The 22,484-nt window shown below is 37.6% G+C and overlaps 1 protein-coding gene across 2 annotated transcripts; it reads right to left on the bottom strand.

Annotated features, from left to right (window-relative positions):
- Positions 1-9,214: 9,214 nt before the first annotated feature.
- On the bottom strand, positions 9,215-22,143 carry LOC131233060 (adenine phosphoribosyltransferase 3-like). Of its 2 annotated transcripts, none has more exons than XM_058229636.1 (6): positions 21,910-22,143; positions 18,119-18,229; positions 15,246-15,338; positions 13,529-13,678; positions 12,322-12,380; positions 9,215-9,545 (listed from the first exon to the last, which is right to left on the bottom strand). In XM_058229636.1, the coding sequence occupies exons 2-6, from the start codon at positions 18,222-18,224 to the stop codon at positions 9,492-9,494; spliced, it is 462 nt and encodes a 153-aa protein (XP_058085619.1). In that variant the 5' UTR covers positions 18,225-18,229; positions 21,910-22,143; the 3' UTR covers positions 9,215-9,491. The 2 variants fall into 2 exon arrangements, with proteins under 2 accessions (XP_058085619.1, XP_058085617.1); XM_058229634.1 differs by lacking the exon at positions 21,910-22,143 and adding an exon at positions 18,572-18,793.
- Positions 22,144-22,484: the final 341 nt, after the last annotated feature.

The raw sequence follows: 22,484 nt of genomic DNA on the forward strand, positions 1-22,484 counted from the left end.
ACTACGGAATGCTAATCTTTTATATAATGTCATAGAACGATCAAATGGATCCGTACCATATGAATGGACGGGATCTTTTGGAGGCATTCTATTTCAGAATGTATATTGAGAAGCTTTCCAGCAGATCTCACGCGAGCAAATACATAAGCATTTCTTACGTGGGTGATTCATTTGGATGTCCCACCACCCGTCCAACCATGTCCTTTAGCTCTTCTTCAGGGAATCCGGCAGAGGTCGATGGTTCATACGCATGCACTTAGAAATTATACATGGGGAAGACTCCCCACTCAAATCAAACTATCCAAATCATTGGATCTGCTATGGATGGGTGGGAGACCACAAGACATTGATTGGACCATCTTGGCACATCAGATTGGTGTTTTTATTTTTCGCTTGTTTTAAAAGTTATTTTGTGCCCAGATATAGTACGCCCCTTGATTTCAACGGTTTAATTTATTAGAATTTTTACAAAAAAAAAATGCTTATTCACTTGTGGCATGCCAACAAATGGATTGGTGACCCAAGTGGGCCCCACCATGATGTTTATGTAAAATTCAAGTATGTCACTCATGTAAGGCCAAGGGCCCAAAAGTCAGCTCCACTTGTGATTTGGGTGGCCCATATAATTGGAAACGATGTATAGGTTACCATGAATATGATTAATATGAATCAAATATACATGTACACTTTTGGACATATTTTGTAAAAATTAATGGTTGTAGTGTATTTTATATAATTATCATAATGGGTGCCTTAAAAATTAAGGGTAGAGGACTCTCTCTCCCAACTATTTCCTTTAATGTGGCCACCAGAATTATATGTCGTGTTGATTGTTTGTCTGAGCCAAATCTGAGATGAAATATCTAATGGTCCAGGCGCGTATTACATAAACATCACGTCAAGCCCATCAAATCAAAAGCCACATCCCTGAGTTCACTTTTTTTTTTTTATAAAGTAATTTATGTAAAGTTGTAGAGGAACATGGGAACATGATATTTGGTGGGCCTAACATGAAGTGCATGCGAAACGCACTCAGCCCATTAAATGCATGATCTAAGCTTAGGTCCAAATGCAAAAAATTAAAGTCACTCTGTTATTCAAGAGGACCACACTAAAGAAAATAGTTAGGAGAGAGAACTCCACCATTAAATTTTTACATAGTCCAATGTGATGATTATAAGAAATTCACTCCAACTATTAAATGACACAACAAAATTTAGGCGTGTGGCCTCAAAATCAAGTCCATTTATAATTCAGGCAGCCCTTACCAAGTAAATAGTTTGGAGTGCAATCGTTGCCTTATGTTGTTTCCAATCATGTGGTCTATTTGGATGGGAGTGATTTTTGGACCCATAGCCTAACACGAGGTGACACACCTAGTGGTTAAAGTGGATTTAATAAAACTCGGGTCTGAGGGTGCATACTCTGTACCCGAATTTTGGAGCGTGACAAAATGAGCTCATAAAATGGAGCAATGGTCTGAATTTTTCAACATTTGAACAGGTGGGGCTAACCTAGCATCATAGCACAGGAATTTCTTGTGAAAGACTATGACAAGAAATCTTCTTTCACTTGCGGTCTCCATATAGTTTGACATATAGAGTAAACAATTTCTTTAGTCTAAAAAAATACTTGTAAAAATTAGATAAACAACAAAAAATAGTAATATCAACTATTTATTATTGTGAGCAAATGGAACAAATAGGCTCAGTGGACTTTGAATTCACAAGCTATTTTCATTTTCAGGTGAGAAAAGTATCAGTGACCCATTTACAATATATTTACAAATAAGCCGGGAAAAGATACAGGCCCTCAATATATTGGGCACTGACCCAATGGCTCATGGGAAAAAGCTCTCTGGCCCCAACCACGATGTATGTGTTTTACCATGTCATCCGTTCATTTTGCCAGCTCAACTCAGGGTACAAGGAAAAAACAAGGTAGATACGGAACTTAAGCGGACCACCCCACCAAAACAATGGGGATTAAACATTTGTCGGTGAAAAATTAGGGTCACTAAAGTTTTGGATCAAGTTGATATTTATCATTTTCCTTCGTCAAGGGTTATGGGACTTTATGAACAGGTTGAATGGCAGTGGGCCCTAAAAAAACATTTCATTAGTAATTATTCAATATCCATTGTTTCTTATGATGCGGTCTACTTCTACTTTGGATCTGCTTCATTTTTTGCTGTTTATGCTCCAAAATGAGCTGGAAAAATAGATGGACTGCTTGGATAAAATACATACATCATGGTGAAGCTTACCATGCTTTTTGGATCACCCCCCAATCTGAGTTCACCGGAGTTTTGGATCATTGGATTTTTGGAATGACGTTGTGGCATGAGCTGTTACAGCTGATGTACAGTATTTTGCACGCATGATTTGATACGGACGTTACGGTCGGCCTCTAGCTTTTTGTTGGAACCCTGACTAACCCGACCTGTCACAGGCATCGAGGGTGTGCTACCGTCACATGATCCAGCCCATCCATCAAGTACACTGCCTCATGTTCGGCCTAGACTCCAACAATCGTGACGAATCAAATTTCAGGTAGGCCACACCATAGGAAATTGTTGCGATAGGCACGCATAACATTAGTTTGGCGTAGGGCCACCTTTCATGTATATATTCCATCCAATCCATTCATCTGACGTGATTCATTAGGATGAAATCATTTACAGAAAATCATCCTATTCCAAATCTCAGGTCCAGCCATGTCACATGAATTTAGAAGTTTTAGGTATAATTTTATACATTTCCATATAGTGTGACCCAAAAGAGTGTTATATCATCTAAATTTTTGGATCAAGGCTAAATAAGAGATTTAGTACCTCGTGGACGGTGGGGATCTGATGAATTTAAATTCATTTCCCATACTTAAGCGGTAGGCACGCGCCCCGTCAACCTACGCGAGAGTCAGCCGAGAGGCTCTCCCAAAAGAGTACATCAGCATTCAGCTCGCGCGTGAGATGTGCTGGTACTTTTGTGGTGCACATGGAATATGTGTATTAGATGCGAGCCATTCATCAGTTGGGACTCAATAAGAAAATGCTCCACAGAAATTCATGCTGACAACTGAATCCAATAATTCAAATTCTTACGTAGAGATTTTATCATTTTTCATAACCGTCCATTTTATAAATGCTACTACGGAATGCTAATCTTTTATATAATGTCATAGAACGATCAAATGGATCCGTACCATATGAATGGACGGGATCTTTTGGAGGCATTCTATTTCAGAATGTATATTGAGAAGCTTTCCAGCAGATCTCACGCGAGCAAATACATAAGCATTTCTTACGTGGGTGATTCATTTGGATGTCCCACCACCCGTCCAACCATGTCCTTTAGCTCTTCTTCAGGGAATCCGGCAGAGGTCGATGGTTCATACGCATGCACTTAGAAATTATACATGGGGAAGACTCCCCACTCAAATCAAACTATCCAAATCATTGGATCTGCTATGGATGGGTGGGAGACCACAAGACATTGATTGGACCATCTTGGCACATCAGATTGGTGTTTTTATTTTTCGCTTGTTTTAAAAGTTATTTTGTGCCCAGATATAGTACGCCCCTTGATTTCAACGGTTTAATTTATTAGAATTTTTACAAAAAAAAAAATGCTTATTCACTTGTGGCATGCCAACAAATGGATTGGTGACCCAAGTGGGCCCCACCATGATGTTTATGTAAAATTCAAGTATATCACTCCTGTAAGGCCAAGGGCCCAAAAGTCAGCTCCACTTGTGATTTGGGTGGCCCATATAATTGGAAACGATGTATAGGTTACCATGAATATGATTAATATGAATCAAATATACATGTACACTTTTGGACATATTTTGTAAAAATTAATGGTTGTAGTGTATTTTATATAATTATCACAATGGGTGCCTTAAAAATTAAGGGTAGAGTACTCTCTCTCCCAACTATTTCCTTTAATGTGGCCACCAGAATTATATGTCGTGTTGATTGTTTGTCTGAGCCAAATCTGAGATGAAATATCTAATGGTCCAGGCGCGTATCACATAAACATCACGTCAAGCCCATCAAATCAAAAGCCACATCCCTGAGTTCACTTTTTTTTTTTATAAAGTAATTTATTGTAGAGGAACATGGGAACATGATATTTGGTGGGCCTAACATGAAGTGCATGCGAAACGCACTCAGCCCATTAAATGCATGATCTAAGCTTAGGTCCAAATGCAAAAAATTAAAGTCACTCTGTTATTCAAGAGGACCACACTAAAGAAAATAGTTAGGAGAGAGAACTCCACCATTAAATTTTTACATAGTCCAATGTGATGATTATAAGAAATTCACTCCAACTATTAAATGACACAACAAAATTTAGGCGTGTGGCCTAAAAATCAAGTCCATTTATAATTCAGGCAGCCCTTACCAAGTAAATAGTTTGGAGTGCAATCGTTGCCTTATGTTGTTTCCAATCATGTGGTCTATTTGGATGGGAGTGATTTTTGGACCCATAGCCTAACACGAGGTGACACACCTAGTGGTTAAAGTGGATTTAAATAAACATGATGGTGGAGCCCACCAAGAAACAAAGCATTTGCTAAGAAATTCACCGGAGGAGAGTGGAATGATAATTATATGGGTTAATTAATTAAGTAGTTTTTTGAAAACCTTATGGAAAAAAAAGAAAGAAAAGAAGATAAGGAATGTAAACTCCATATTAATTAAGTAATTTTTTTTATTTTTTATTTTTGTTAAATTTCCCATCTCATTTCTAAGTGCAGCGCATGAAACTTTGCAGACTGTAACAGCATCAAAGTTTTTCTCAGGGAGATTATCTTCTTAGACCATTCAATAGCTGGCCCTTGTGGACAAGACTCGGGTATTCAACCGGTAGGCCGTACTTTGGATACTCTATGATCTCGAAAACTACAATGACCTAAATTTCTAACTCTTGAAACACAAGACTTTCTTATATGTGGACGGTTGTTTTTTGCTTCTTTTTATTTACTTTTTATTTTTATTTTTATATTTTGTCTTCTAAGTTAAAATTAAATAGGATGATCAAATGGTTAGGATGGGCTGACCAGTGCGATCTCATTTATGGGCCCTTCATAGAAGAGCTCATCTGATGAACAATAAAAACTTGCAACTATGTATTCCACATGTAACGTGTAGATTCTGTATGCAAAGACAGAGCCACGCCCTACTCAAGAGCCATGCAAACGGCCTTAGGTGTGATTTTGAGCCATGAACGTATCATATGCCCACAACTTAGACTTTCATATCTTCACAAAGGCTTAATTTTCTGTTGAATTCTATTAATGCATTATGGAAGTAGTTGTGAAAAGTAGGTCATCTTAAATTCCTTCACTTCCCTTTCAGTTGTTTAAAAATAACATCTCATCTACTCTCATATTACATCCGGCGTATGCCGTGTCATGAACCTACACAGTTATAAACTACCAACTGGGTACTATACATCACACTAGATAGTATAGATCAATGTCGAATCATGCCTAATATTTCTAAATTGACATGGTAGGCCCACCTTGAGTAATAAAATGCCATGGTTTTTCAGGCCCTTCTCCCAGCGAGAAGATTGGATGGCATGTACACAAACAAAAGCCCCACAAACATTCTAGAAGGTTTTATTGGTTGGGTTTTCCCTCCTAATTGTTCCATGTGGTGTGGCCCATCTGAGTCTAGGGCTGAATTTTCAGTCCCATGGCCTAATGCCAAAGGGCAAAGCTAACGGAGATGGGTGCATATGATGCACGTGTTGCATGGGCCCCAGGGATTGTTACTGATACCATGTGAGCGCACCTCATAGATAATAATTATTATTTATAGTTCTACTAGTTTATTACTATCATGTGTTCGTGGTGTTTGGACACTAGCTACATGTATTTCAAATCTCGGACTCTTCGTCTAATTTCCTCAGACTTCTGAATTCGTTGTCTTAATACTCTGTGATTTTATTCAAGATTGTTGTTTCATCTTTAATTGTGCATTTGATTCCCACGCATTGGATGGTTAGGATCAATCGAGGGCAGCATGATTTTCGGTTTATATTCTATCCAAATGAGGTCTGCCATTTGGGCGGTCCACGTCCATGTCCAAGACATGCCATGTGCAAGGCAGTTGGAGCTACAGGCATTTTGAAAATGTTGTACCATCAAGGTAGGCCAGAGAACGACGGGAGAAAAGCTAGAAAAACCGAACAAACCAACCCGATTTGTCCCTGAATCTCAAGGTAAGCCATGTGCTTTTGAAAACGGTTGTAATCAGAGGATTACGGGTTCCATCTTCAGGAGGGCTCACAATTTTGACGTTACTATTTTTCACAGGATTACTGAAAAATTCTACCAAGTTACTAAAAAAACTCCCTAATATTTTATTCAAATTGCTATGCATTACACAATAGCTGTGATATTTCTATATCCAACGGTGCAAAACATGGTACCATATCAATGTATAAAACATTGATCAGTTGATATGGGGGTGGTAGGGCATTTTACATCACTGTGGAACCATCCTATCAAATGGTCCATTTTGATAATCGATAGGTCCACATGGGACCACAAAGGAATTTGAACCGCACATGTAATGAGGTATCAAGTAATTGCTGAGTTCGAGTCCTTACCTTAGTGGCAGACACTGAGGAGTTTCAACACTGAGGTCTTGGGTTCAATACCCATAGGTGGTGAAATCCCGCTAGTGCGTGCGTGGGTGTGTGTGTCCGGTGCTTTTGAGGTATCAAGTTATTGCTGTGGGGTCCACCCACTTTTGATAACGTGTTTAGAAAAATGTGACCCATTTAAGTAGCCAATTAGGCTCAGGCTAGACAAATGTGACCCGTTTAAGTAATGGGTCCAGCTAAAGTTGCACCACCAACTTGAGACCCAAAATGAAATAATAGAAGACAAGTACAGACACATGTATGTATTTACATACGCATACATGAACTGGGCTGTTGGACATACCTTTATCTTTGTATACACTTTTCTTTAAACCTGAGCCAGGTTGTATCCCAGCCGCTTACAATTAAATGGGTCAGTTCAAATCTGGCTTGGGCTTTGATGAACTTTACATGAGTCGTATGGGCTACAACATAATGAGCCGTGGGTCAAGATTTGAACGGAATTCGTGGCGCATTTTTAGTAAACAAGCCAGGCTCCAGCTGACCCATTGCCACCCATGGTGGCAGTGCCCAGATTTTAAATTGACCGGGCCAGGCCTGGCTACCGCCCCCAAAAAAAAAAAATTATTTTGCTTGGCACAGGCCCAGTCGATCAACAGCCGTACCTAGGGATTGTGCAATCCTTGGGGCTCTGAGTGCTGCAATCACCGGTTCACACCATACCCACAAATCTGACCATTGGCAAACAGCCCTGTCGTTGAACACCCTGGCTCAGATCTTACCCCACAAACCTTAATGAGCCTGGTGACCATCATGCCTTGGAATCTTCTCCACCCCAGATACGAGTGTCTGCTTGGAAGAAGAGCCATCAAACACAAGGCAAGGCCTCCGGGCATAACATCCTCCCTGAGGGTCTGTTTGGGCGGTGGGATTAAAAGGGATTACGTGGGATGGGATTCAAAAAACATATTTATTACCCCATGGTAGGGATTGTCCCCTGTTGCCATGGGGTAAGATTAATGCCCTGTTTTGTTGATAATACGTGGGTACATTGAATGGGTATACCCACCATTATTTGAAATTACTGAGAATAACACACGTGTTATATCTAAACTGTTCATTTGTTTTGTAACCTCATTTTATAGCATGGGCCTAAAAATGAGATAAATTCAAAACTTCTGTGGTCCCAAAGAAGTTTTCAATGGTAAGTATTCAATCCCCGTTGCTTTCTATGGTAGGGTCCACTTGAGCATTAGGTTTACCTGATTTTTTGGCCCATGCTCTAAAATAATTTCGATAAATGGGTGGACGGTGTGGATATAGCCCACACATCATGGTGGGACCTACAAAAACTTCCTAACACTGAGTGAAATTGGCACTGGACCCAATGCAATTCTATTTAATGTAATTCCAAGCTTTCCCATTCTTCCCAAACATAAGTGGAATTGGCACGGGACCAAATGAATCCCATCCCACCTAATCCCTTCTAATCCCACCGCCCAAACAGACCCTGACTGATTTGTAACTGTAACCAGCAACCTGTGTCTTAATTGATCCGACACAAAAAACGAGACCTGAGGCATTGCACATTATACACGTTTCAAGCAGGACCCATGCTTCCATAATCTAGACCACTGATCTATTGCTACGTACCAGGGATGGACCACTCCAAAATGTATTACCGATAGAGCAAGCATAAGTTTTCAATTTGTGCGCTACAGACAGACGATTAGGAAGGGAAATATAGCAACAGTCGACGTTCAACCGCAAACAGGAGAGGAAAAAACACCAAAGAATGGTGGCATGATCTTCCAATCTGTGAGATTTTTGGGTAATGGCCCATCCACGGTGAGACAGACGTGACAACGGTCTCAATTACAAAAGCATGGGCCTCACTTGTCAAAATTGAACACCAGCATTGCAAAGTCTCGGGTCACATATCCTATAATATAGGGGGTATCAGAGGAAGATCTCAGCTTCTATGTAAGAACTGGGCCAAACGCCCAAGACTTCTTTGAATTGTACAAGTGACTCTCATTGATCCAGACTTAATCATTTCGGACCCGCTGAAGATTGAAGATGGCCCCAAAACATTCCAGAATGGAAGATCCTAGCAATCTATCTTTGGCCTTTTTGGAACATTGTCATAATTTTCAACCGTCTGTTTGTGAGCCACTGTTCAAACTTCGCTGGTAAGGTCAGGATTGGAGGGTCTGGCGGTGGAATCAAGAAAAGGGTTTTTCAGACCCCTTGATATAAAATCAAGGGTTTGTGCACAGGTATAAAGCTCATAACTCGGAGATCAACTCATGAGTAAACCAGGTCATAAGAAAACTTGACTGCAATCAAGCTTTTCATTAGTTCATATCCTCATCCTATTGAGTTGAGTAGCTCTTTTTAACAAATACATAATGCTGCATCAGATTGCATTCTGATGCATCAGGGCTTCATAATTCATCTTGTACCAAACATATCATATTGGCTGAAATTGCAACAATCTCATTTTAGTCAATTACAGCATCAGCTCATGATCAGAAGACAGTTTGGTCTGCTACAACAGAAAATAGACAACCCACCATGTAATACCTGTGTTGCTCCATCCAAACTATCTTCTCAAAATGAAACAATTTGATAGGAATGATACAGTAGCTAATCAGAAAAACATAATCAACCACCAATGGATAATAAAAAATTACTACTCTCCACCAAAAAAAAAAAAAAAAGTGAAGAAATTGAAAAAACCAAAACAAAAACAGAATCCATGTCCAGGCAACGAATTATCTACGATGGAATTACCAATAGTGCCCCTCTAATGTACACATCGGAACTGTCTACAGCCTAAAGGAAGAGAGAACAATGCTGATGCCGTCATCCAGATTCCACAAGTATATACAATGATTTACCATTTAACCTCTCACGACCCTGCACCTCACACCACATGCAACAATTACCTTCTACCCTAGAATTCCATTTATCGACAGTATGCAATCCAAACGCTACACAGTAAAAGATGAAAGGATAGTTACAAGGTTAATGGGGAAATGCAAAAGACATGCATCAACATAACCATTGGGGGAAAAAAAGTTAATTTATTACCTTTCTTTGTTCACTGGGGCTATTAAAATCTACTATTAATTTTCTTTTGAAGTATTCCTAATTATTTAGGTTTTTTTTTTTTGTCAACGTCTTATGATTTTATGAAATGGAGAATAGAAAATAATGTCTCCTCCACTATCGAGTAAATGTGACAGTGTTTGCGTATTGAGTTTTCCGAGGATTTCTTGACAGTTTTGGAATCTCCCTCCCTCTTGGAGGATGAAATTTTCATCCTCCGGGCTTACATTTTACATATGGCACACATGTATGATGATCCGAACCGTTCAATCATCACAAGGCTCCATAAACGGAACATAAACTAACAACATAATGATCAGACAATCCCAATGATGTAAACAAATCTTATAGACCCCAGTGATCAGATAAATATAAATTTGTATACCATTTTTTAAGTAGCTAAAAATTCTCCGGTTGCTGATTTTTTTAATCAATCAACTCGTATGTTTCAGATCATCATATGCATGCCTAGTGTTATGGTATAGAAAGTGGAAGGACAAAAGATGAGCTGAATCTCCTAGGTATGTTATGTATTATATATGAGCTGAGTCTGCAATCACGGTTAGGGATTACCACATCCAGGCAATAATAAATATCATGCCCGCATGAAGCACAAATCACACTTAAGGTGAGCAGTTTGCCAACCAGCTGGCATATCTTCGACCATCATAGTAAGCAAGATAACAGAAATCTGCCCTCTCTCTCTCTCTCATTTATATTTATTATTATTATTATTATTTTAACTTTTGCAAGAGGCAGCATACAGAGATCATAGCTGACAAATGGTCAAATTGCCTCTAAGACCTTGCATGGTTAACGAGAGCGTGATGGTATTAATCCTGCTAACATATTGACACAGGCGAGCCATCATATACCAGCTGCCTGGAATGACACATGCTGGGTGCCGATGCTCATAGGCCAGCTTGCAAAGCAGGCTAATGGGCACCCCGATCAATCCGCAGCCCAATTAGAATATCTATTATGGTGGAAGTCTCATTCATGTGGATCTCTTTGATCACTTACCAAACTTCTCTAGACGTGTCTTCTTTTCTTGTTTTCTTTCTTTCACTTTCTAGCCATGGTGTGCCGTAAAGGCCGTTACATAAAGGTAATGGTGGCAACCGTTACACGTTACGGGGGCGTAACAGCCGTTATGAAAAAAAAAAAACCCCGTAACCATTGTTAACTGTCCATTACATCCCCTGTAAAGCCCATAACAGCCCTATAATGTTCTTGTACAGGGCAAATACAGGTTTTTCAGATTATTTTTTTCAACATTACGGAACATATGCAAGCTTTCAGAAGGGGGGGTGTGTGGTGTGTTTATGAGTTTCTAGCTCCCTTCTTCCAACATCTTGAATCTTTTCTAGGCATAACCACGAAACATTCCCAATAATCATAGATGTACTCAACTCTATGATGTACAGTTTTTCCTTCTTCTTTTTTTTTTTCCTGTACAACTAGAAAACCCCAAAAAAATCCAATTGAAACCCATAACAATCCCAATCAAGACCCACTAAAAGATCTAATCCAGACCCATTAGAAAACCAGCCAAGCCCCATAAAAAGTCCAATCAAAACCTGATGAAAAAACAAAACCCCATAAAAACCAGCACACCACCAGATCGAGAAAAAAAAAAAAAACCTGAATAAAAATCCAATAAGAGCCCAATTCAAAGATAAATCAAAGACCACACACATGAGACAAAGGAAATTCTACCATTCGGCATCCAGAAACCAAAAGTCAGATGGGTTGCTTTGAAAATAAGTTTTTAAAAAGTAAAAACGACCATTGTGCTACTTTCTCATACAAGTTTAAAGGTGTTTTAAAACTAATTAAAAATGAAGTTTGGATTTAATGTGGCTACCAAATATCGTCTATTAGAATAATTTTTTTAGTATGAGCAACCAATTTTTTTTGGAGCTTGGGTTTAGGCATCTACCAAACAAGCCCTTAGAAGTTTCTTTCATTATTAATTATATGCAGTGATGAAGTGATGCATTCTTCATAATATTATCATCTTTGTCACCACGATTGCTTTATGATGTTTTGATATGGTAACAGGTAACCTTAATCATTATTGCTTTAACTCTCCTAACATTTATTCAAAATAATATGCTTCTCATGGTACTTCACTCATGATATTAAACACAATGAAGTATGGACTAAACTGACTCCACATTTATGTATTATCAAAATACAAACACAATGGAATTGAAGCAACACAAATGAGAAAGATTTATTTTTCCTTTTTATTTTTTCTTTTATTTTCTTTTATTTTCTTTTATTTTTTCTTGAAAGAAACATAAAAGTCAAAATTTACAGATCAAAACACAGATATGCATGTGTGACATTGTGTATAGGGGACAACTAATTCTTCAAAGATTTCACAATTACAATACCTAAAGCAATACAAGCTAACAAGTCTATTTACAGATAGCTGGCATCATAAATTTCTCTAAAATAAAGTGAGAAAGAAAAAATCATAAAGTAAGCTTCTAAGCTAAATAGAAAAACATACGCAATAAAAGGGAAAAAAATGGAACACTTGCAATTAAAAGGTGCAAGAAGCCAATCTACACACCTTAAGTTCAGGTACTTCGATTACACAGGCGCATTCAACAACTTCAGCACCAACACGCTCTAGGAGCAAGTTATATACATCACATCAGTGCAGTTTCATGGTAAATGTGAGCAAAAATGACATAATAAGTGATCCATCTTTTTTAAGGAAAAGAATAATGCAAGTTTGAATAAACTACAAACAAAAGTCCCATACTAAAGCACAAGTTCCAAAGAATTAAACCATCTAATAGCAACTAGACTTGAAGTAGACAATGAGCAGCTGTTAAGGTAAAACAAACCATCTAATGCTTGATGAACTTAATAGATTGAAAACTAAAAATGACGAGGACATGTTAGTCAATTGCATGAAAGGGACAGGAAGTTGCTGTAATTGTTCAAAATGCAATTGCAAGGAATGTTCAATTCAAGTAGAAGAATACAAAGTCATTGATTTTCTTCTAGCTGTCGAATTACGCAGCTGACCTAATAGCTCTTGTAAACTTGCATTAGATAAAACCAAGCAGAAAAATGATGGTGTTTAACACATTCAACTGACACCCTGGATTAGGAGCTACCATGCCAGGATATGTCATGGGTGAAGTAAGCAAGTAGGAGCTACAGGACCAAGATACAACATGATCAAAGCAGATGATACAGCTGTCTGGCTACCACACTTACTATAAATGTTTTTTCAAAACTCATACTGTGGAGGCTACAAATGTGTATGGGCTGCAAATATGACACTCATCAAGCAGATAAGAGTTTGCAGATGGAGTGTTTCCATAGGAAAGCAAAAAAGCATGCGTGCAATATTACAGTCAAATCTTCAGTTTAAATGCCACAAATCTTCTGAGGGTACTATTCAAAAATTAATCTTTAAAGACTTGAGAAAAAAACACAACTGCAAAGAGTGCTGGTCGGTTCAGTCCAAGTTTTCTTTATTTTCTTCTTCTTCTTTTTTTTTTCCATGGAAAAACACTCAGTTGAAAAATATAAAAAGAACCTATTCAATTAGTAGTAATAATAATAAAACTCCAAAGCGCTTTTCCAAGCACTGCGTTAAACATAACTGGACCCAATCTCAATTGATGGAGCCAGACAAACTTGTGCTGTTTTACCATCAAATGAGTTTTTAAACTGAGATCATAGAATACGTTGAAAGATCAGAATAATTCTTTCAGATTTTGATTGCCACACACAGTACGTAAAAATTCCCAGAGACTTACCAAGTAATTTCAATGCAGCACAAAGAGTACCTCCAGTAGCTATCAAATCATCAACTACCAAAGCACGTTCCCCATGTTGAACTGCACCTATATGCATTTCAAGACAATCTGTTCCATATTCGAGGACATATTCTTCTGAAATAACTTCACCTGAGAGTTTGCAGATGAAGAGCAAAGAAAATTAAGATCGAAAGACATTGCTTCAGAACCATTCTTTGAACTAAGAGACATCATCATCATCTAAGCTTTATCCCAACTGGATCCTTGCTCTTGCTCGGGTGGTAGACTCTCGGAGTTTCAACACCCGGTCAAGGGTTCGAGCATCCATAGGTGGTGAGAGTCCACTACGGTGTGAGTGTCCGGGGGTGTGTGCGCGTGTGTTAAAAAAAAAAAAAAGCCTTATCCCAACTAATTGTGGTTGGCCACATGACACCTTTCTAGCCATTCCACTCTATCAATGTTGGAATTCATGTCAGAAGTTATGGCATAAGTTTGACGCCCGCTGCCAACCTGATCTTTGTCTGGGCTGGGGCTGGCAATGAGAGCATAAAACTCCCACAATCGTGATGTAATAGCGTATACAAAGATTGTTTACAATCAAGTGCTATCTAAAAATCAATTACATAGGTTGATTACAATCAACGAGTTTCTTTGAACCAAGAGACATGAATAGCGCCAAGCCTTAAAGATTCTAAAAAGTAAAATGATTCTTTTTTTTTTTCTTTTTTTTCTTTTTCAGAAAATGGTAACTCCATTAACATAACCAAAAACTAACATAGAAAATGAGTTCTTTGTAAGGATTTTTACAAGAGAAAAAATAAATAAATATAAAAAATAAAAATAAATAAAAGCACACAAAATGAAAGTTAGAATTTTGAGTGCAAATATCAACTAGTATGGGTTTTTTCATGGGCATATAGTACATTGAATCAACAAAGAATGCAATAAAAGCATTAAAAAAAAAAGAAGCACATTTAGATCCTTTAGTGCCTGTTTGGATTGTGGGAAAAGAAAATAAAAATGTAATGTTCTCCAATGACTGATACCATGAAGACTATTGCAATATGGATTCCCATAGAATCCATTTTTAGGTGTCTTGTTCAGATTGCAAGTGGAAAGCTCATGTTCAGCTCACAATTTTCACCTCGTATCTTATGCATGAGAATTTGACAATGGAAAAGGTAAATGATTTAATTTCCAATCTCACTATTTCTTTTGCTATCCAAACAACGCAAAAGGTCCAAAAAATGGAAAACCCATGATTTTCTATTCGTTTCTTTTCTTTTTCCACAACCCAAACAGGCCCTTAAAGCACTCCAAAATTTTATCAAATGCTAACTGTAGATTCTCCTACGGGAAAACGGTAGCTGACAAGTCATCCCCTGATCTCACCACATCCTTGACAAAAGAGCATGGCCAACTATCGCATAAGGTAAAAGATACTTCATAAATACTGGGGAATAGCAAATGGAAGATGATCTGAAAACTTGAATTTAACATAAACAAATGAAATACATCTACCAAGTGTTAATATTAAATCCTACCATCATGCAACCAAAATTATGAGTATTCATACAATCAAAGGAAACTCATTCCCAAACAGGCTTAGATATCCTATCACACGTCACAATGCTAATCAAATTCGATTGACCCTCCTAGAAAAATATCAAATGGAATTGGAAACTGAGAACAACTTTGTTCACAACAACGATGTTACCTGGCAACTTTCTTGGTTTCCTCAATGGAACAAATTTTGCACCAATAGCTAATGCAATGGGAGGCCCAAATATAAAGCCTCTAGCCTCAATTCCTGCAGCTCCAACCCGACTCACTTAATAAGTAAATTGACAATCAGAATAAGCAGAGCTTACCTTCTGAGATTCTAAAATGTATATGAAAATGTTTTTTTTTTTATAACAATAACAAACAAATCAACAATATACTCTTAGAAACTAGCTGAGTAATGGCAACTTAATGGAACCCTTGAAATAAAAAGTGGATAAACTAGTCGAGTATTATCAACAAATGTAAAGAAGGTTTGTCAATTGCAAGGAAATATTAGCAGATATATTGATATTGAAGTCAAGGACATGATTAAGGGAATAAATGGCAAAAAATAAAAAATAAAATCCAAGACCAAGGTAAAGAAGCATGTTATGTAAAAATGGCAGCAATAAAACAAGCAAGACATTATAAAATGAGATTATAAGGTGGCACATGGATAGTTTCAATATCCAAAGAAAGCTAATTTCGAATGAACGTCAAATAAAAAAATTCATCATCATCTTAACGTTTCTCCCAGCTATTTGAGGTTGGCTTTGAAATGGTAGATTGGCAAAGGTTTTGCAATGGGCTTCCCACCAAACATCAACCTTCCTCTTTTCCCTAGGCTCTTGGAACCATTCATGACATAGGCTCACATTGGCACCACTCACACAACTGTAGAAAGAACATGCCCAAGTAGTTGGCTACCCAAAATAGCAAGCAGCCCACGATACACCATTTTTAGCATAATTGCTGCGCATTATCTTGAAATGGAATTTTGCAAACAGTTGATTATGGGGATTAATACCAGGTGAGACCATGCTTTTTAACTACAACGACTTCACACAATCAAGCATGCCAAAAAAATAACTATATGTATATTGTAAATGAGGCACCTAAAAAAGGAGATGATGATATAATTATTAAGGAAAGCGGTCTTTGAAATTCCACACAGACTAACTGACAAGCTTGATAACTATTATGCAAGTTAGGCCGTTTCTGCAACCACTAGTTTTCCACAAAGCCAATTAAAAGAAAAAAAAAAAAAGCATCTTTCACACTTCTAAAATTGCTGCAGAGCAAACTGAAGTATACTTTAGAGGAGCAGATTAAAGGGGGAGAAGCAATGCATATTGTAAGCGGCATTTACTAAAACTGAACTAATGAAACTAAACTTACAAGCCATGCAAATTAAGTTTAACATAAGGTTCATCTGCTGCGAGGCTAAGTTTGGGGTGTTTGCCATTCCAATGGCCAATATGATGCTCTAACACAAGTCATTGTTGAAACAGGAATGAGACCTTCCTGTTTGAGAGTTAGTTGATACTCTGGCTGAGTGTGATGGTTCCTATGCATGCAGTCAAAATCATCCATGTACAACAAGCAACTCAAATTAAAATGTCAAGCTCCTGGAACCTAAAATCAATCCTCAAATCAGATTGACTGAATGAACCTAAACTCCGATTAATGGATATCTGTTTGTTAAATTCAGAATGTTGAATGTTTCCAATATTACTTGTCCATTAGATGACAACCAATCAGCCAGTTAGAACATCATTCTAATCTTTGGTTAATTGACACATCTGAAATGAGGCCACAATTTGGGTGGTGGTTTGATTCAATCCCATGTGTACAATTTCTGAGTGTATATGTGGAAAAAAATCCACTTTTCCAGAGCATAAAAGCCCTGCTATTACCTCAACCGTCAATGGCGGAAGGATTGACAGTGCCTCAACACCCAGGGTACCAATAAGCTTGAGAAGCCCCACCAACCATGGTTTTCCAATACACTCAAACACTATCCACAACATTTCCACAGAAACATCCAATCTATAGAAGGCTCTTCCCGAGCTTGATAGCAGTTTTAGTTACACATGGGGTGGCAACAATTAACAAAAACAATTTACATCATGGTATTCCCTAATTGTAGTCGTAACGGGCAACACCGTATACAGGCCCAAGGTTCAAAATATTGGAACATATTGCATCCTATATCATATCATATCACCAATACATTGCAACAAATTCTTTCCATGACATGATACATTCAAATGATATTTTGAATGTTGCACTCATTGTGCCCATTACAGTGCCAAAATGTCATCGTTGCTTCTTGAACACACCCACCAACTTCAACAGAAGCAGTGAAAAGAAAAAGGAACTGCTGTTGTTACTTATCACTGAGTAACATTGTTTTCTCCAAGACAAGCAAGCAACAGCTAAAAAAGAAAATGGTAAGAAACATTCGGCGTCTTTGTACAGTATTATGCAGGTTTTCAATTATGGCATGTGGGGCCCATGATTGACAACCCAGACCATTGGACTGTCATGTGAGTTGTGTCCCACCGTGGATGGAAATGCATCCAAAATCTCCTCAACAGGACAATCTTAACCTTTAGATTTCTGTCCTACAGATAGACGGTCAAGAAGAGACAACAGCAGTCCACATTCAACTAGAAAGGGTCATGATATTGGCCACTGGGATCATCCAATGTGGGAGATTTTTGGTGCATGCTTCATCCACGGTGGGACTCAATCGACCGATGGTCTGGAGTAGCAAACCACGGGACCCCACTTATTTCAATAGAAAATCCATTTAAACTACAGAAATTCATTGGCCCAATATCATATAAATCGTCAGAGAAATTTAAAAAAGCTGTTTTTTCTTCCACCACCCGGCCACTCACCACAAATAAAAGACAAGCATTCAAAACACAGAACCGCAAGCACCAAATGCATCAACTCAAGAAAAAAAAAAACAGTGTAACCCGACAATAATCTAAAGTAGAATACACGAAGAAGAAAGCGGATGTTCTTTTCTCTTACCTGCAACGACCGAGATATTCTTCCCCTTATACCTTTCGACGAACAAATCGATCGTGTTGTTGAATGCCTTGGGATCAAGAAGCAGCGTCGTGATGTCTTGAAACATAATCCCTGCAAACACCACCGGAAGAACATATAAAACAAAAACCATCAACAAACACTAACAGCTATACCACACGAGAAGAAATCACAAAGAAAAAAATATATATCTCGCTACATTAAAAAGGAAAAATTCGGGGGAAATGGGACTCGATCTACTTCATACGATTTAAAAAGTACAAAATAAAAAAAAGCTGAAAAAAATCGATTTTATGGGGGAGGAGAATATGAATAGATGGAGAATAGAAAGATTTAGAGCTTTTAATCGATGTTCTGATTTCATTCGAGTAGCTGTTGTATGTGAGAAAGTAAGGGAATGGTCGTTGCATAGACAGCTCCGAGAGAAGAAAAAACCTGGCTTGGGGAAGTTAGGAACTACACGAATGGAAGAAGCGATGCCAAGGATGCGGGGATCTTCTTCTTTGGTGGCCGACATTGTTGAAGAAATCGGAATTTGAAAGAAAGAGAGAAGTTCGAAGAAGAGAAACAGAGAGGAAGAAGAAAGAGTGAGGGATTATTTATATAGACGCTCTGCACGAGAGAGGCCTTGGAAATGTACGTATGCAGTTAATCGCCTCGAGCGGTAAGAGGATCGTCCTCATCCGTTTCATATGGTATAGATGGACTATATCGGAACCGTTCATTTGACATGTAAAATAGTGACTGGGCCATGAACAAAAATTAACGTCGTTTGGAAAATCCTAACCCTTTGATCATTGGCATAAAGAGAGAATCTGAAATGTCGGCAATGGCTCTAAGTTACTGAGAAAGCGTCCATCTACTGGATGTTTGGGATAGCCCAACCAAGCAGTTTTAACTGTAGATTAATAAAAGGTGGAGCACTGATAGATGTATGGTTCAGATTATTATACACGTGTGCCAAGTGTATGATGCACGATCTGGAGGTACCGAACTGCCGTGCCTCTAAGAGCAGTGGATCAGCTCCCCAACCATAATATCACGAAATTGGCCGAGGCTACTTCGTATTTTCCCGCAGCGAGAGATTCTCTTCTTCGTCAATTTTTTTTTTTTTAATTCGGTGCTCTGGCAGTGTATGACACTTGATACGCAGGCACTCGAAACATGTAGAAGAGTCAATCATAGACTCGTATCAAACCAACTAAAATTTTCATCTTTAACGGTCCACCAATCCATATTCAGATTATCAAATAGCAGTTCAGATTATCAAAACGGGGAGCCATGATTTATATAGTTTAGTTTGAATTACTTGAATGCTACTAGTACAGTTTCTCATAGTTTGTGTCTTTAAAACTTGTTTAAAGGAGATAATTCTAATTTCTGAACCTCAAGATAATGCATATTATATATCTGTTTCGTTCATCTGTTTTACTACAATATTTTGAAGCAGGAGACAAAAAATGAAGTAGATCCAACACTCAAGTGACCCATGCCGAAAGAAAAAGTGGCCCCACAAAGTTTTTAACGATAAGTATTCGATTCCCTTTTTCATATGAACGTGGTCTACTTGAGTTTTAGATATGCCTCATTTTTTTACTAAGACTATAAATTCAACTAGAATAATGGATGAACGGTGTGAATAAGAGAAAATACATCACAGTGGGACCCCCAGATATTTTATAATATTCTTGATTTTCATGTCAAGAAGTAAGCAGCCAAATCAGGTACGTTGTAAAGGCACGGGAAATAATTATTAGTTTTTTACACGGTATTTACTAATTCACCGGAAAATCAAACAAGCCCTAAAAGTGCTTGTGAAATGCCCATTACACCCACTTGGTTTATGTTATTTATTTGGTAAGCTTGAAAAATGGTGGCAACAGTGAAAGAATAAGAAGAATTAGGGTTGTTTGGCGCTTCCCAAAATTCGGAATTTTGGACAGCTGAAAATTGAAATTCAGAATTTGGAGAAGTGGGGTTACTTGGGCCCTCATGAAAATTTTGAATTTCAGGGTGATTCAAAATTCAGGTTTTTTTTTTTTTTTTATATATTCCAATTTTCAATTCTAAGAGAAACTCCTAACCTGCAGAAAAGACATATCCAACCACTATGATTATCATCTCTTCCTTTCTTAAAGTATTCATATCCATTTACATTATTAAATACTTACATTTGCATTCATATTACAACGATGGGATGCTAGACAAATTAAGTTTATGAAATCATTATGCGAGTCACATAATAAAAAAATTGAAAATCCCCTAAAAAAAACATATAAAATTTGATTTCAAATATAAATTTAGTAGGCGCTCACTTTCATAGACAATCAAAAGATCATACGTATCCTCTTTTCTTATGCACATCCTCACACCCACACACCACAATGGGTACCCGAGCCCATAACCTTAATGTTAAAACTCTTGCATGCAATAGTTAACTTTTGTTGCACATGTATGTCATGTTTAAAATATTTGAAAATGTTTAATTCATCGTATTCATTATTATGTGAGTATATTATAAAATAATTTCAAGAATCTAAGAGCTTTCAAACATAATTTCTAAACTAAGATTTTAAAAATTCATGTTATCAAACTAGACTAAAATTTCAGGATTTTAAATTCATGATTACTATTACATGCTCTTATTGAAGACAACTTTTGGCAAGTAAATATAAAATACTTCCAAGCCTTTAATGCCTACAAAAGTAGGCCCCATTAATTTCATATTTCAAACTAGATCTCTTGTTTCTTTACGAGTGACCCTCAAATTTTTCTATAATATGGCCCATATAATGATTACAAGAACTTGATTTTTGCAGCATTCCATTTTCGTGACTTGAATACAAGTGAAAACATTGACTGGTGCGAAGAATGTGAATACCTTAAGAAATGAGAAATGACAGTTCGAGATGACCCCAAAATTTTGAATTTTGCAAGCTAGGGGTCTCTCCTGAGTTACTGAAAATGGATGAAAATTTTAAAATTTGAACCACATTACAATTGAAATTTAGGATTTTCAGGGAAGCCAAACAGCCCCACTTTCACAAATTCTGGATTTCAATTCCCCACTAACCAAAATTCAGGATTTTGGGGGATGCCTAATGACCCTCATAGTTGGCCACCTTTCTAGGTATTTTCAATCATACACAATAATTATATGGAAATGCAAACCACTCAAATAATTGAATCTAATGTGTACAAATTATAACAAAAAATATGGTAGTGAGCATTAGAAATTGACTTGTGTTTTTTTCATACAATCAGGACCACTTACTATATTACTCTTAACCATCCACTTGAATGCCATCAATAGGATGGGTGAAGATAGATAAACATTGTTTATTGATTTTACCAACATGTTATATCCTCAAGTAGCGTTACATGAGAAACTACCACAGGAGTCATTGCGTGAAAACACTGGAAATTTGATTAGAAAAAAAGAGTTAAAATTGTCAGTACGAACTATGACATCATATCTAGATGGAGTAGGATGTTCATGGTCAATAAATACGACGGCTTTGAACCGTCGATGTAGGCACCTTGTCACAGTCCTTCCTATAAAACCACGACCATTAAAGCAGATTATAGCCATTGCAACTAGATGAGTCCCTCCAAGCAGCGTTTCATGATGAAAACTTCCTTTCTTTTCTTGTTAGTAAAGGTTTTAAACAGATGGAAAATAATTATTATTACAATAATAAAAGGACAACAAGAACAATAAAAAATAAATTCTGAAGCATGTTTATAATACTAGTCTCAGAGCAGTTGCTTACAGTCGGCGTAGCTGAAATGTTTTCAACCACATTAGCTTCCGAAAAAAAATAAAATAAATAAAATCTCCTGTCTTCCATCTGGCAAAGTGCTGTCAAACCCTGAGGCAGTTTTTTTGTCATCCTCCATCTTTGCACCATCGAGCCATCAAAATTCAGTTTTGTAACCTGTAGGTGCGGTTGCTCTCATGTAAGATATAAACAGCTAGGTGATGTGTGACAGACGACCATCCAGCCTCACAGGTGGTATGATTTCCATAACTCATCAGAGAAGTCACTCTTTGACTGGACATGATTGCAATATTCCATAACATCCCATCTGATTTGGACAGACGGTTGGTTCCAAAGATGGGATGAGATGCCGTTAGATACCATTGTTCCTTTGCCTTCCATAAGTGCCAAAGAGTACATGAAAGAGCCGCTTTCAAAATAATATTAAAATGACATCATGCAATTCGATGATGGAAGGAAAGGACAATATAGTCACCGATCAAATTATTACTTTGGATTCATCTAGATAGTCCGTGCAAACGGGCTATGGAATAGAAGATTAGTCATTTCTACTTTAGAAGAACATG

This window comes from Magnolia sinica, chromosome 18, assembly GCF_029962835.1.
Source record: "Magnolia sinica isolate HGM2019 chromosome 18, MsV1, whole genome shotgun sequence".
In the NCBI taxonomy this organism is placed as follows: Eukaryota; Viridiplantae; Streptophyta; class Magnoliopsida; order Magnoliales; family Magnoliaceae; genus Magnolia; species Magnolia sinica.

What these genes read in the sequence shown, in the direction of transcription:
- LOC131233060 (XM_058229634.1), bottom strand. Translation starts at nt 18,653, where the DNA reads ATGTCGGCCACCAAAGAAGAAGATCCCCGCATCCTTGGCATCGCTTCT. An exon ending in GAATATCTCGGTCGTTGCAG is followed by an intron (nt 15,339 to 18,118) that starts GTAAGAGAAAAG and finishes TTGGAGCTGCAG; the next exon opens with GAATTGAGGCTAGAGGCTTT. An exon ending in TGCTGCATTGAAATTACTTG is followed by an intron (nt 12,381 to 13,528) that starts GTAAGTCTCTGG and finishes ACTTGCTCCTAG; the next exon opens with AGCGTGTTGGTGCTGAAGTT.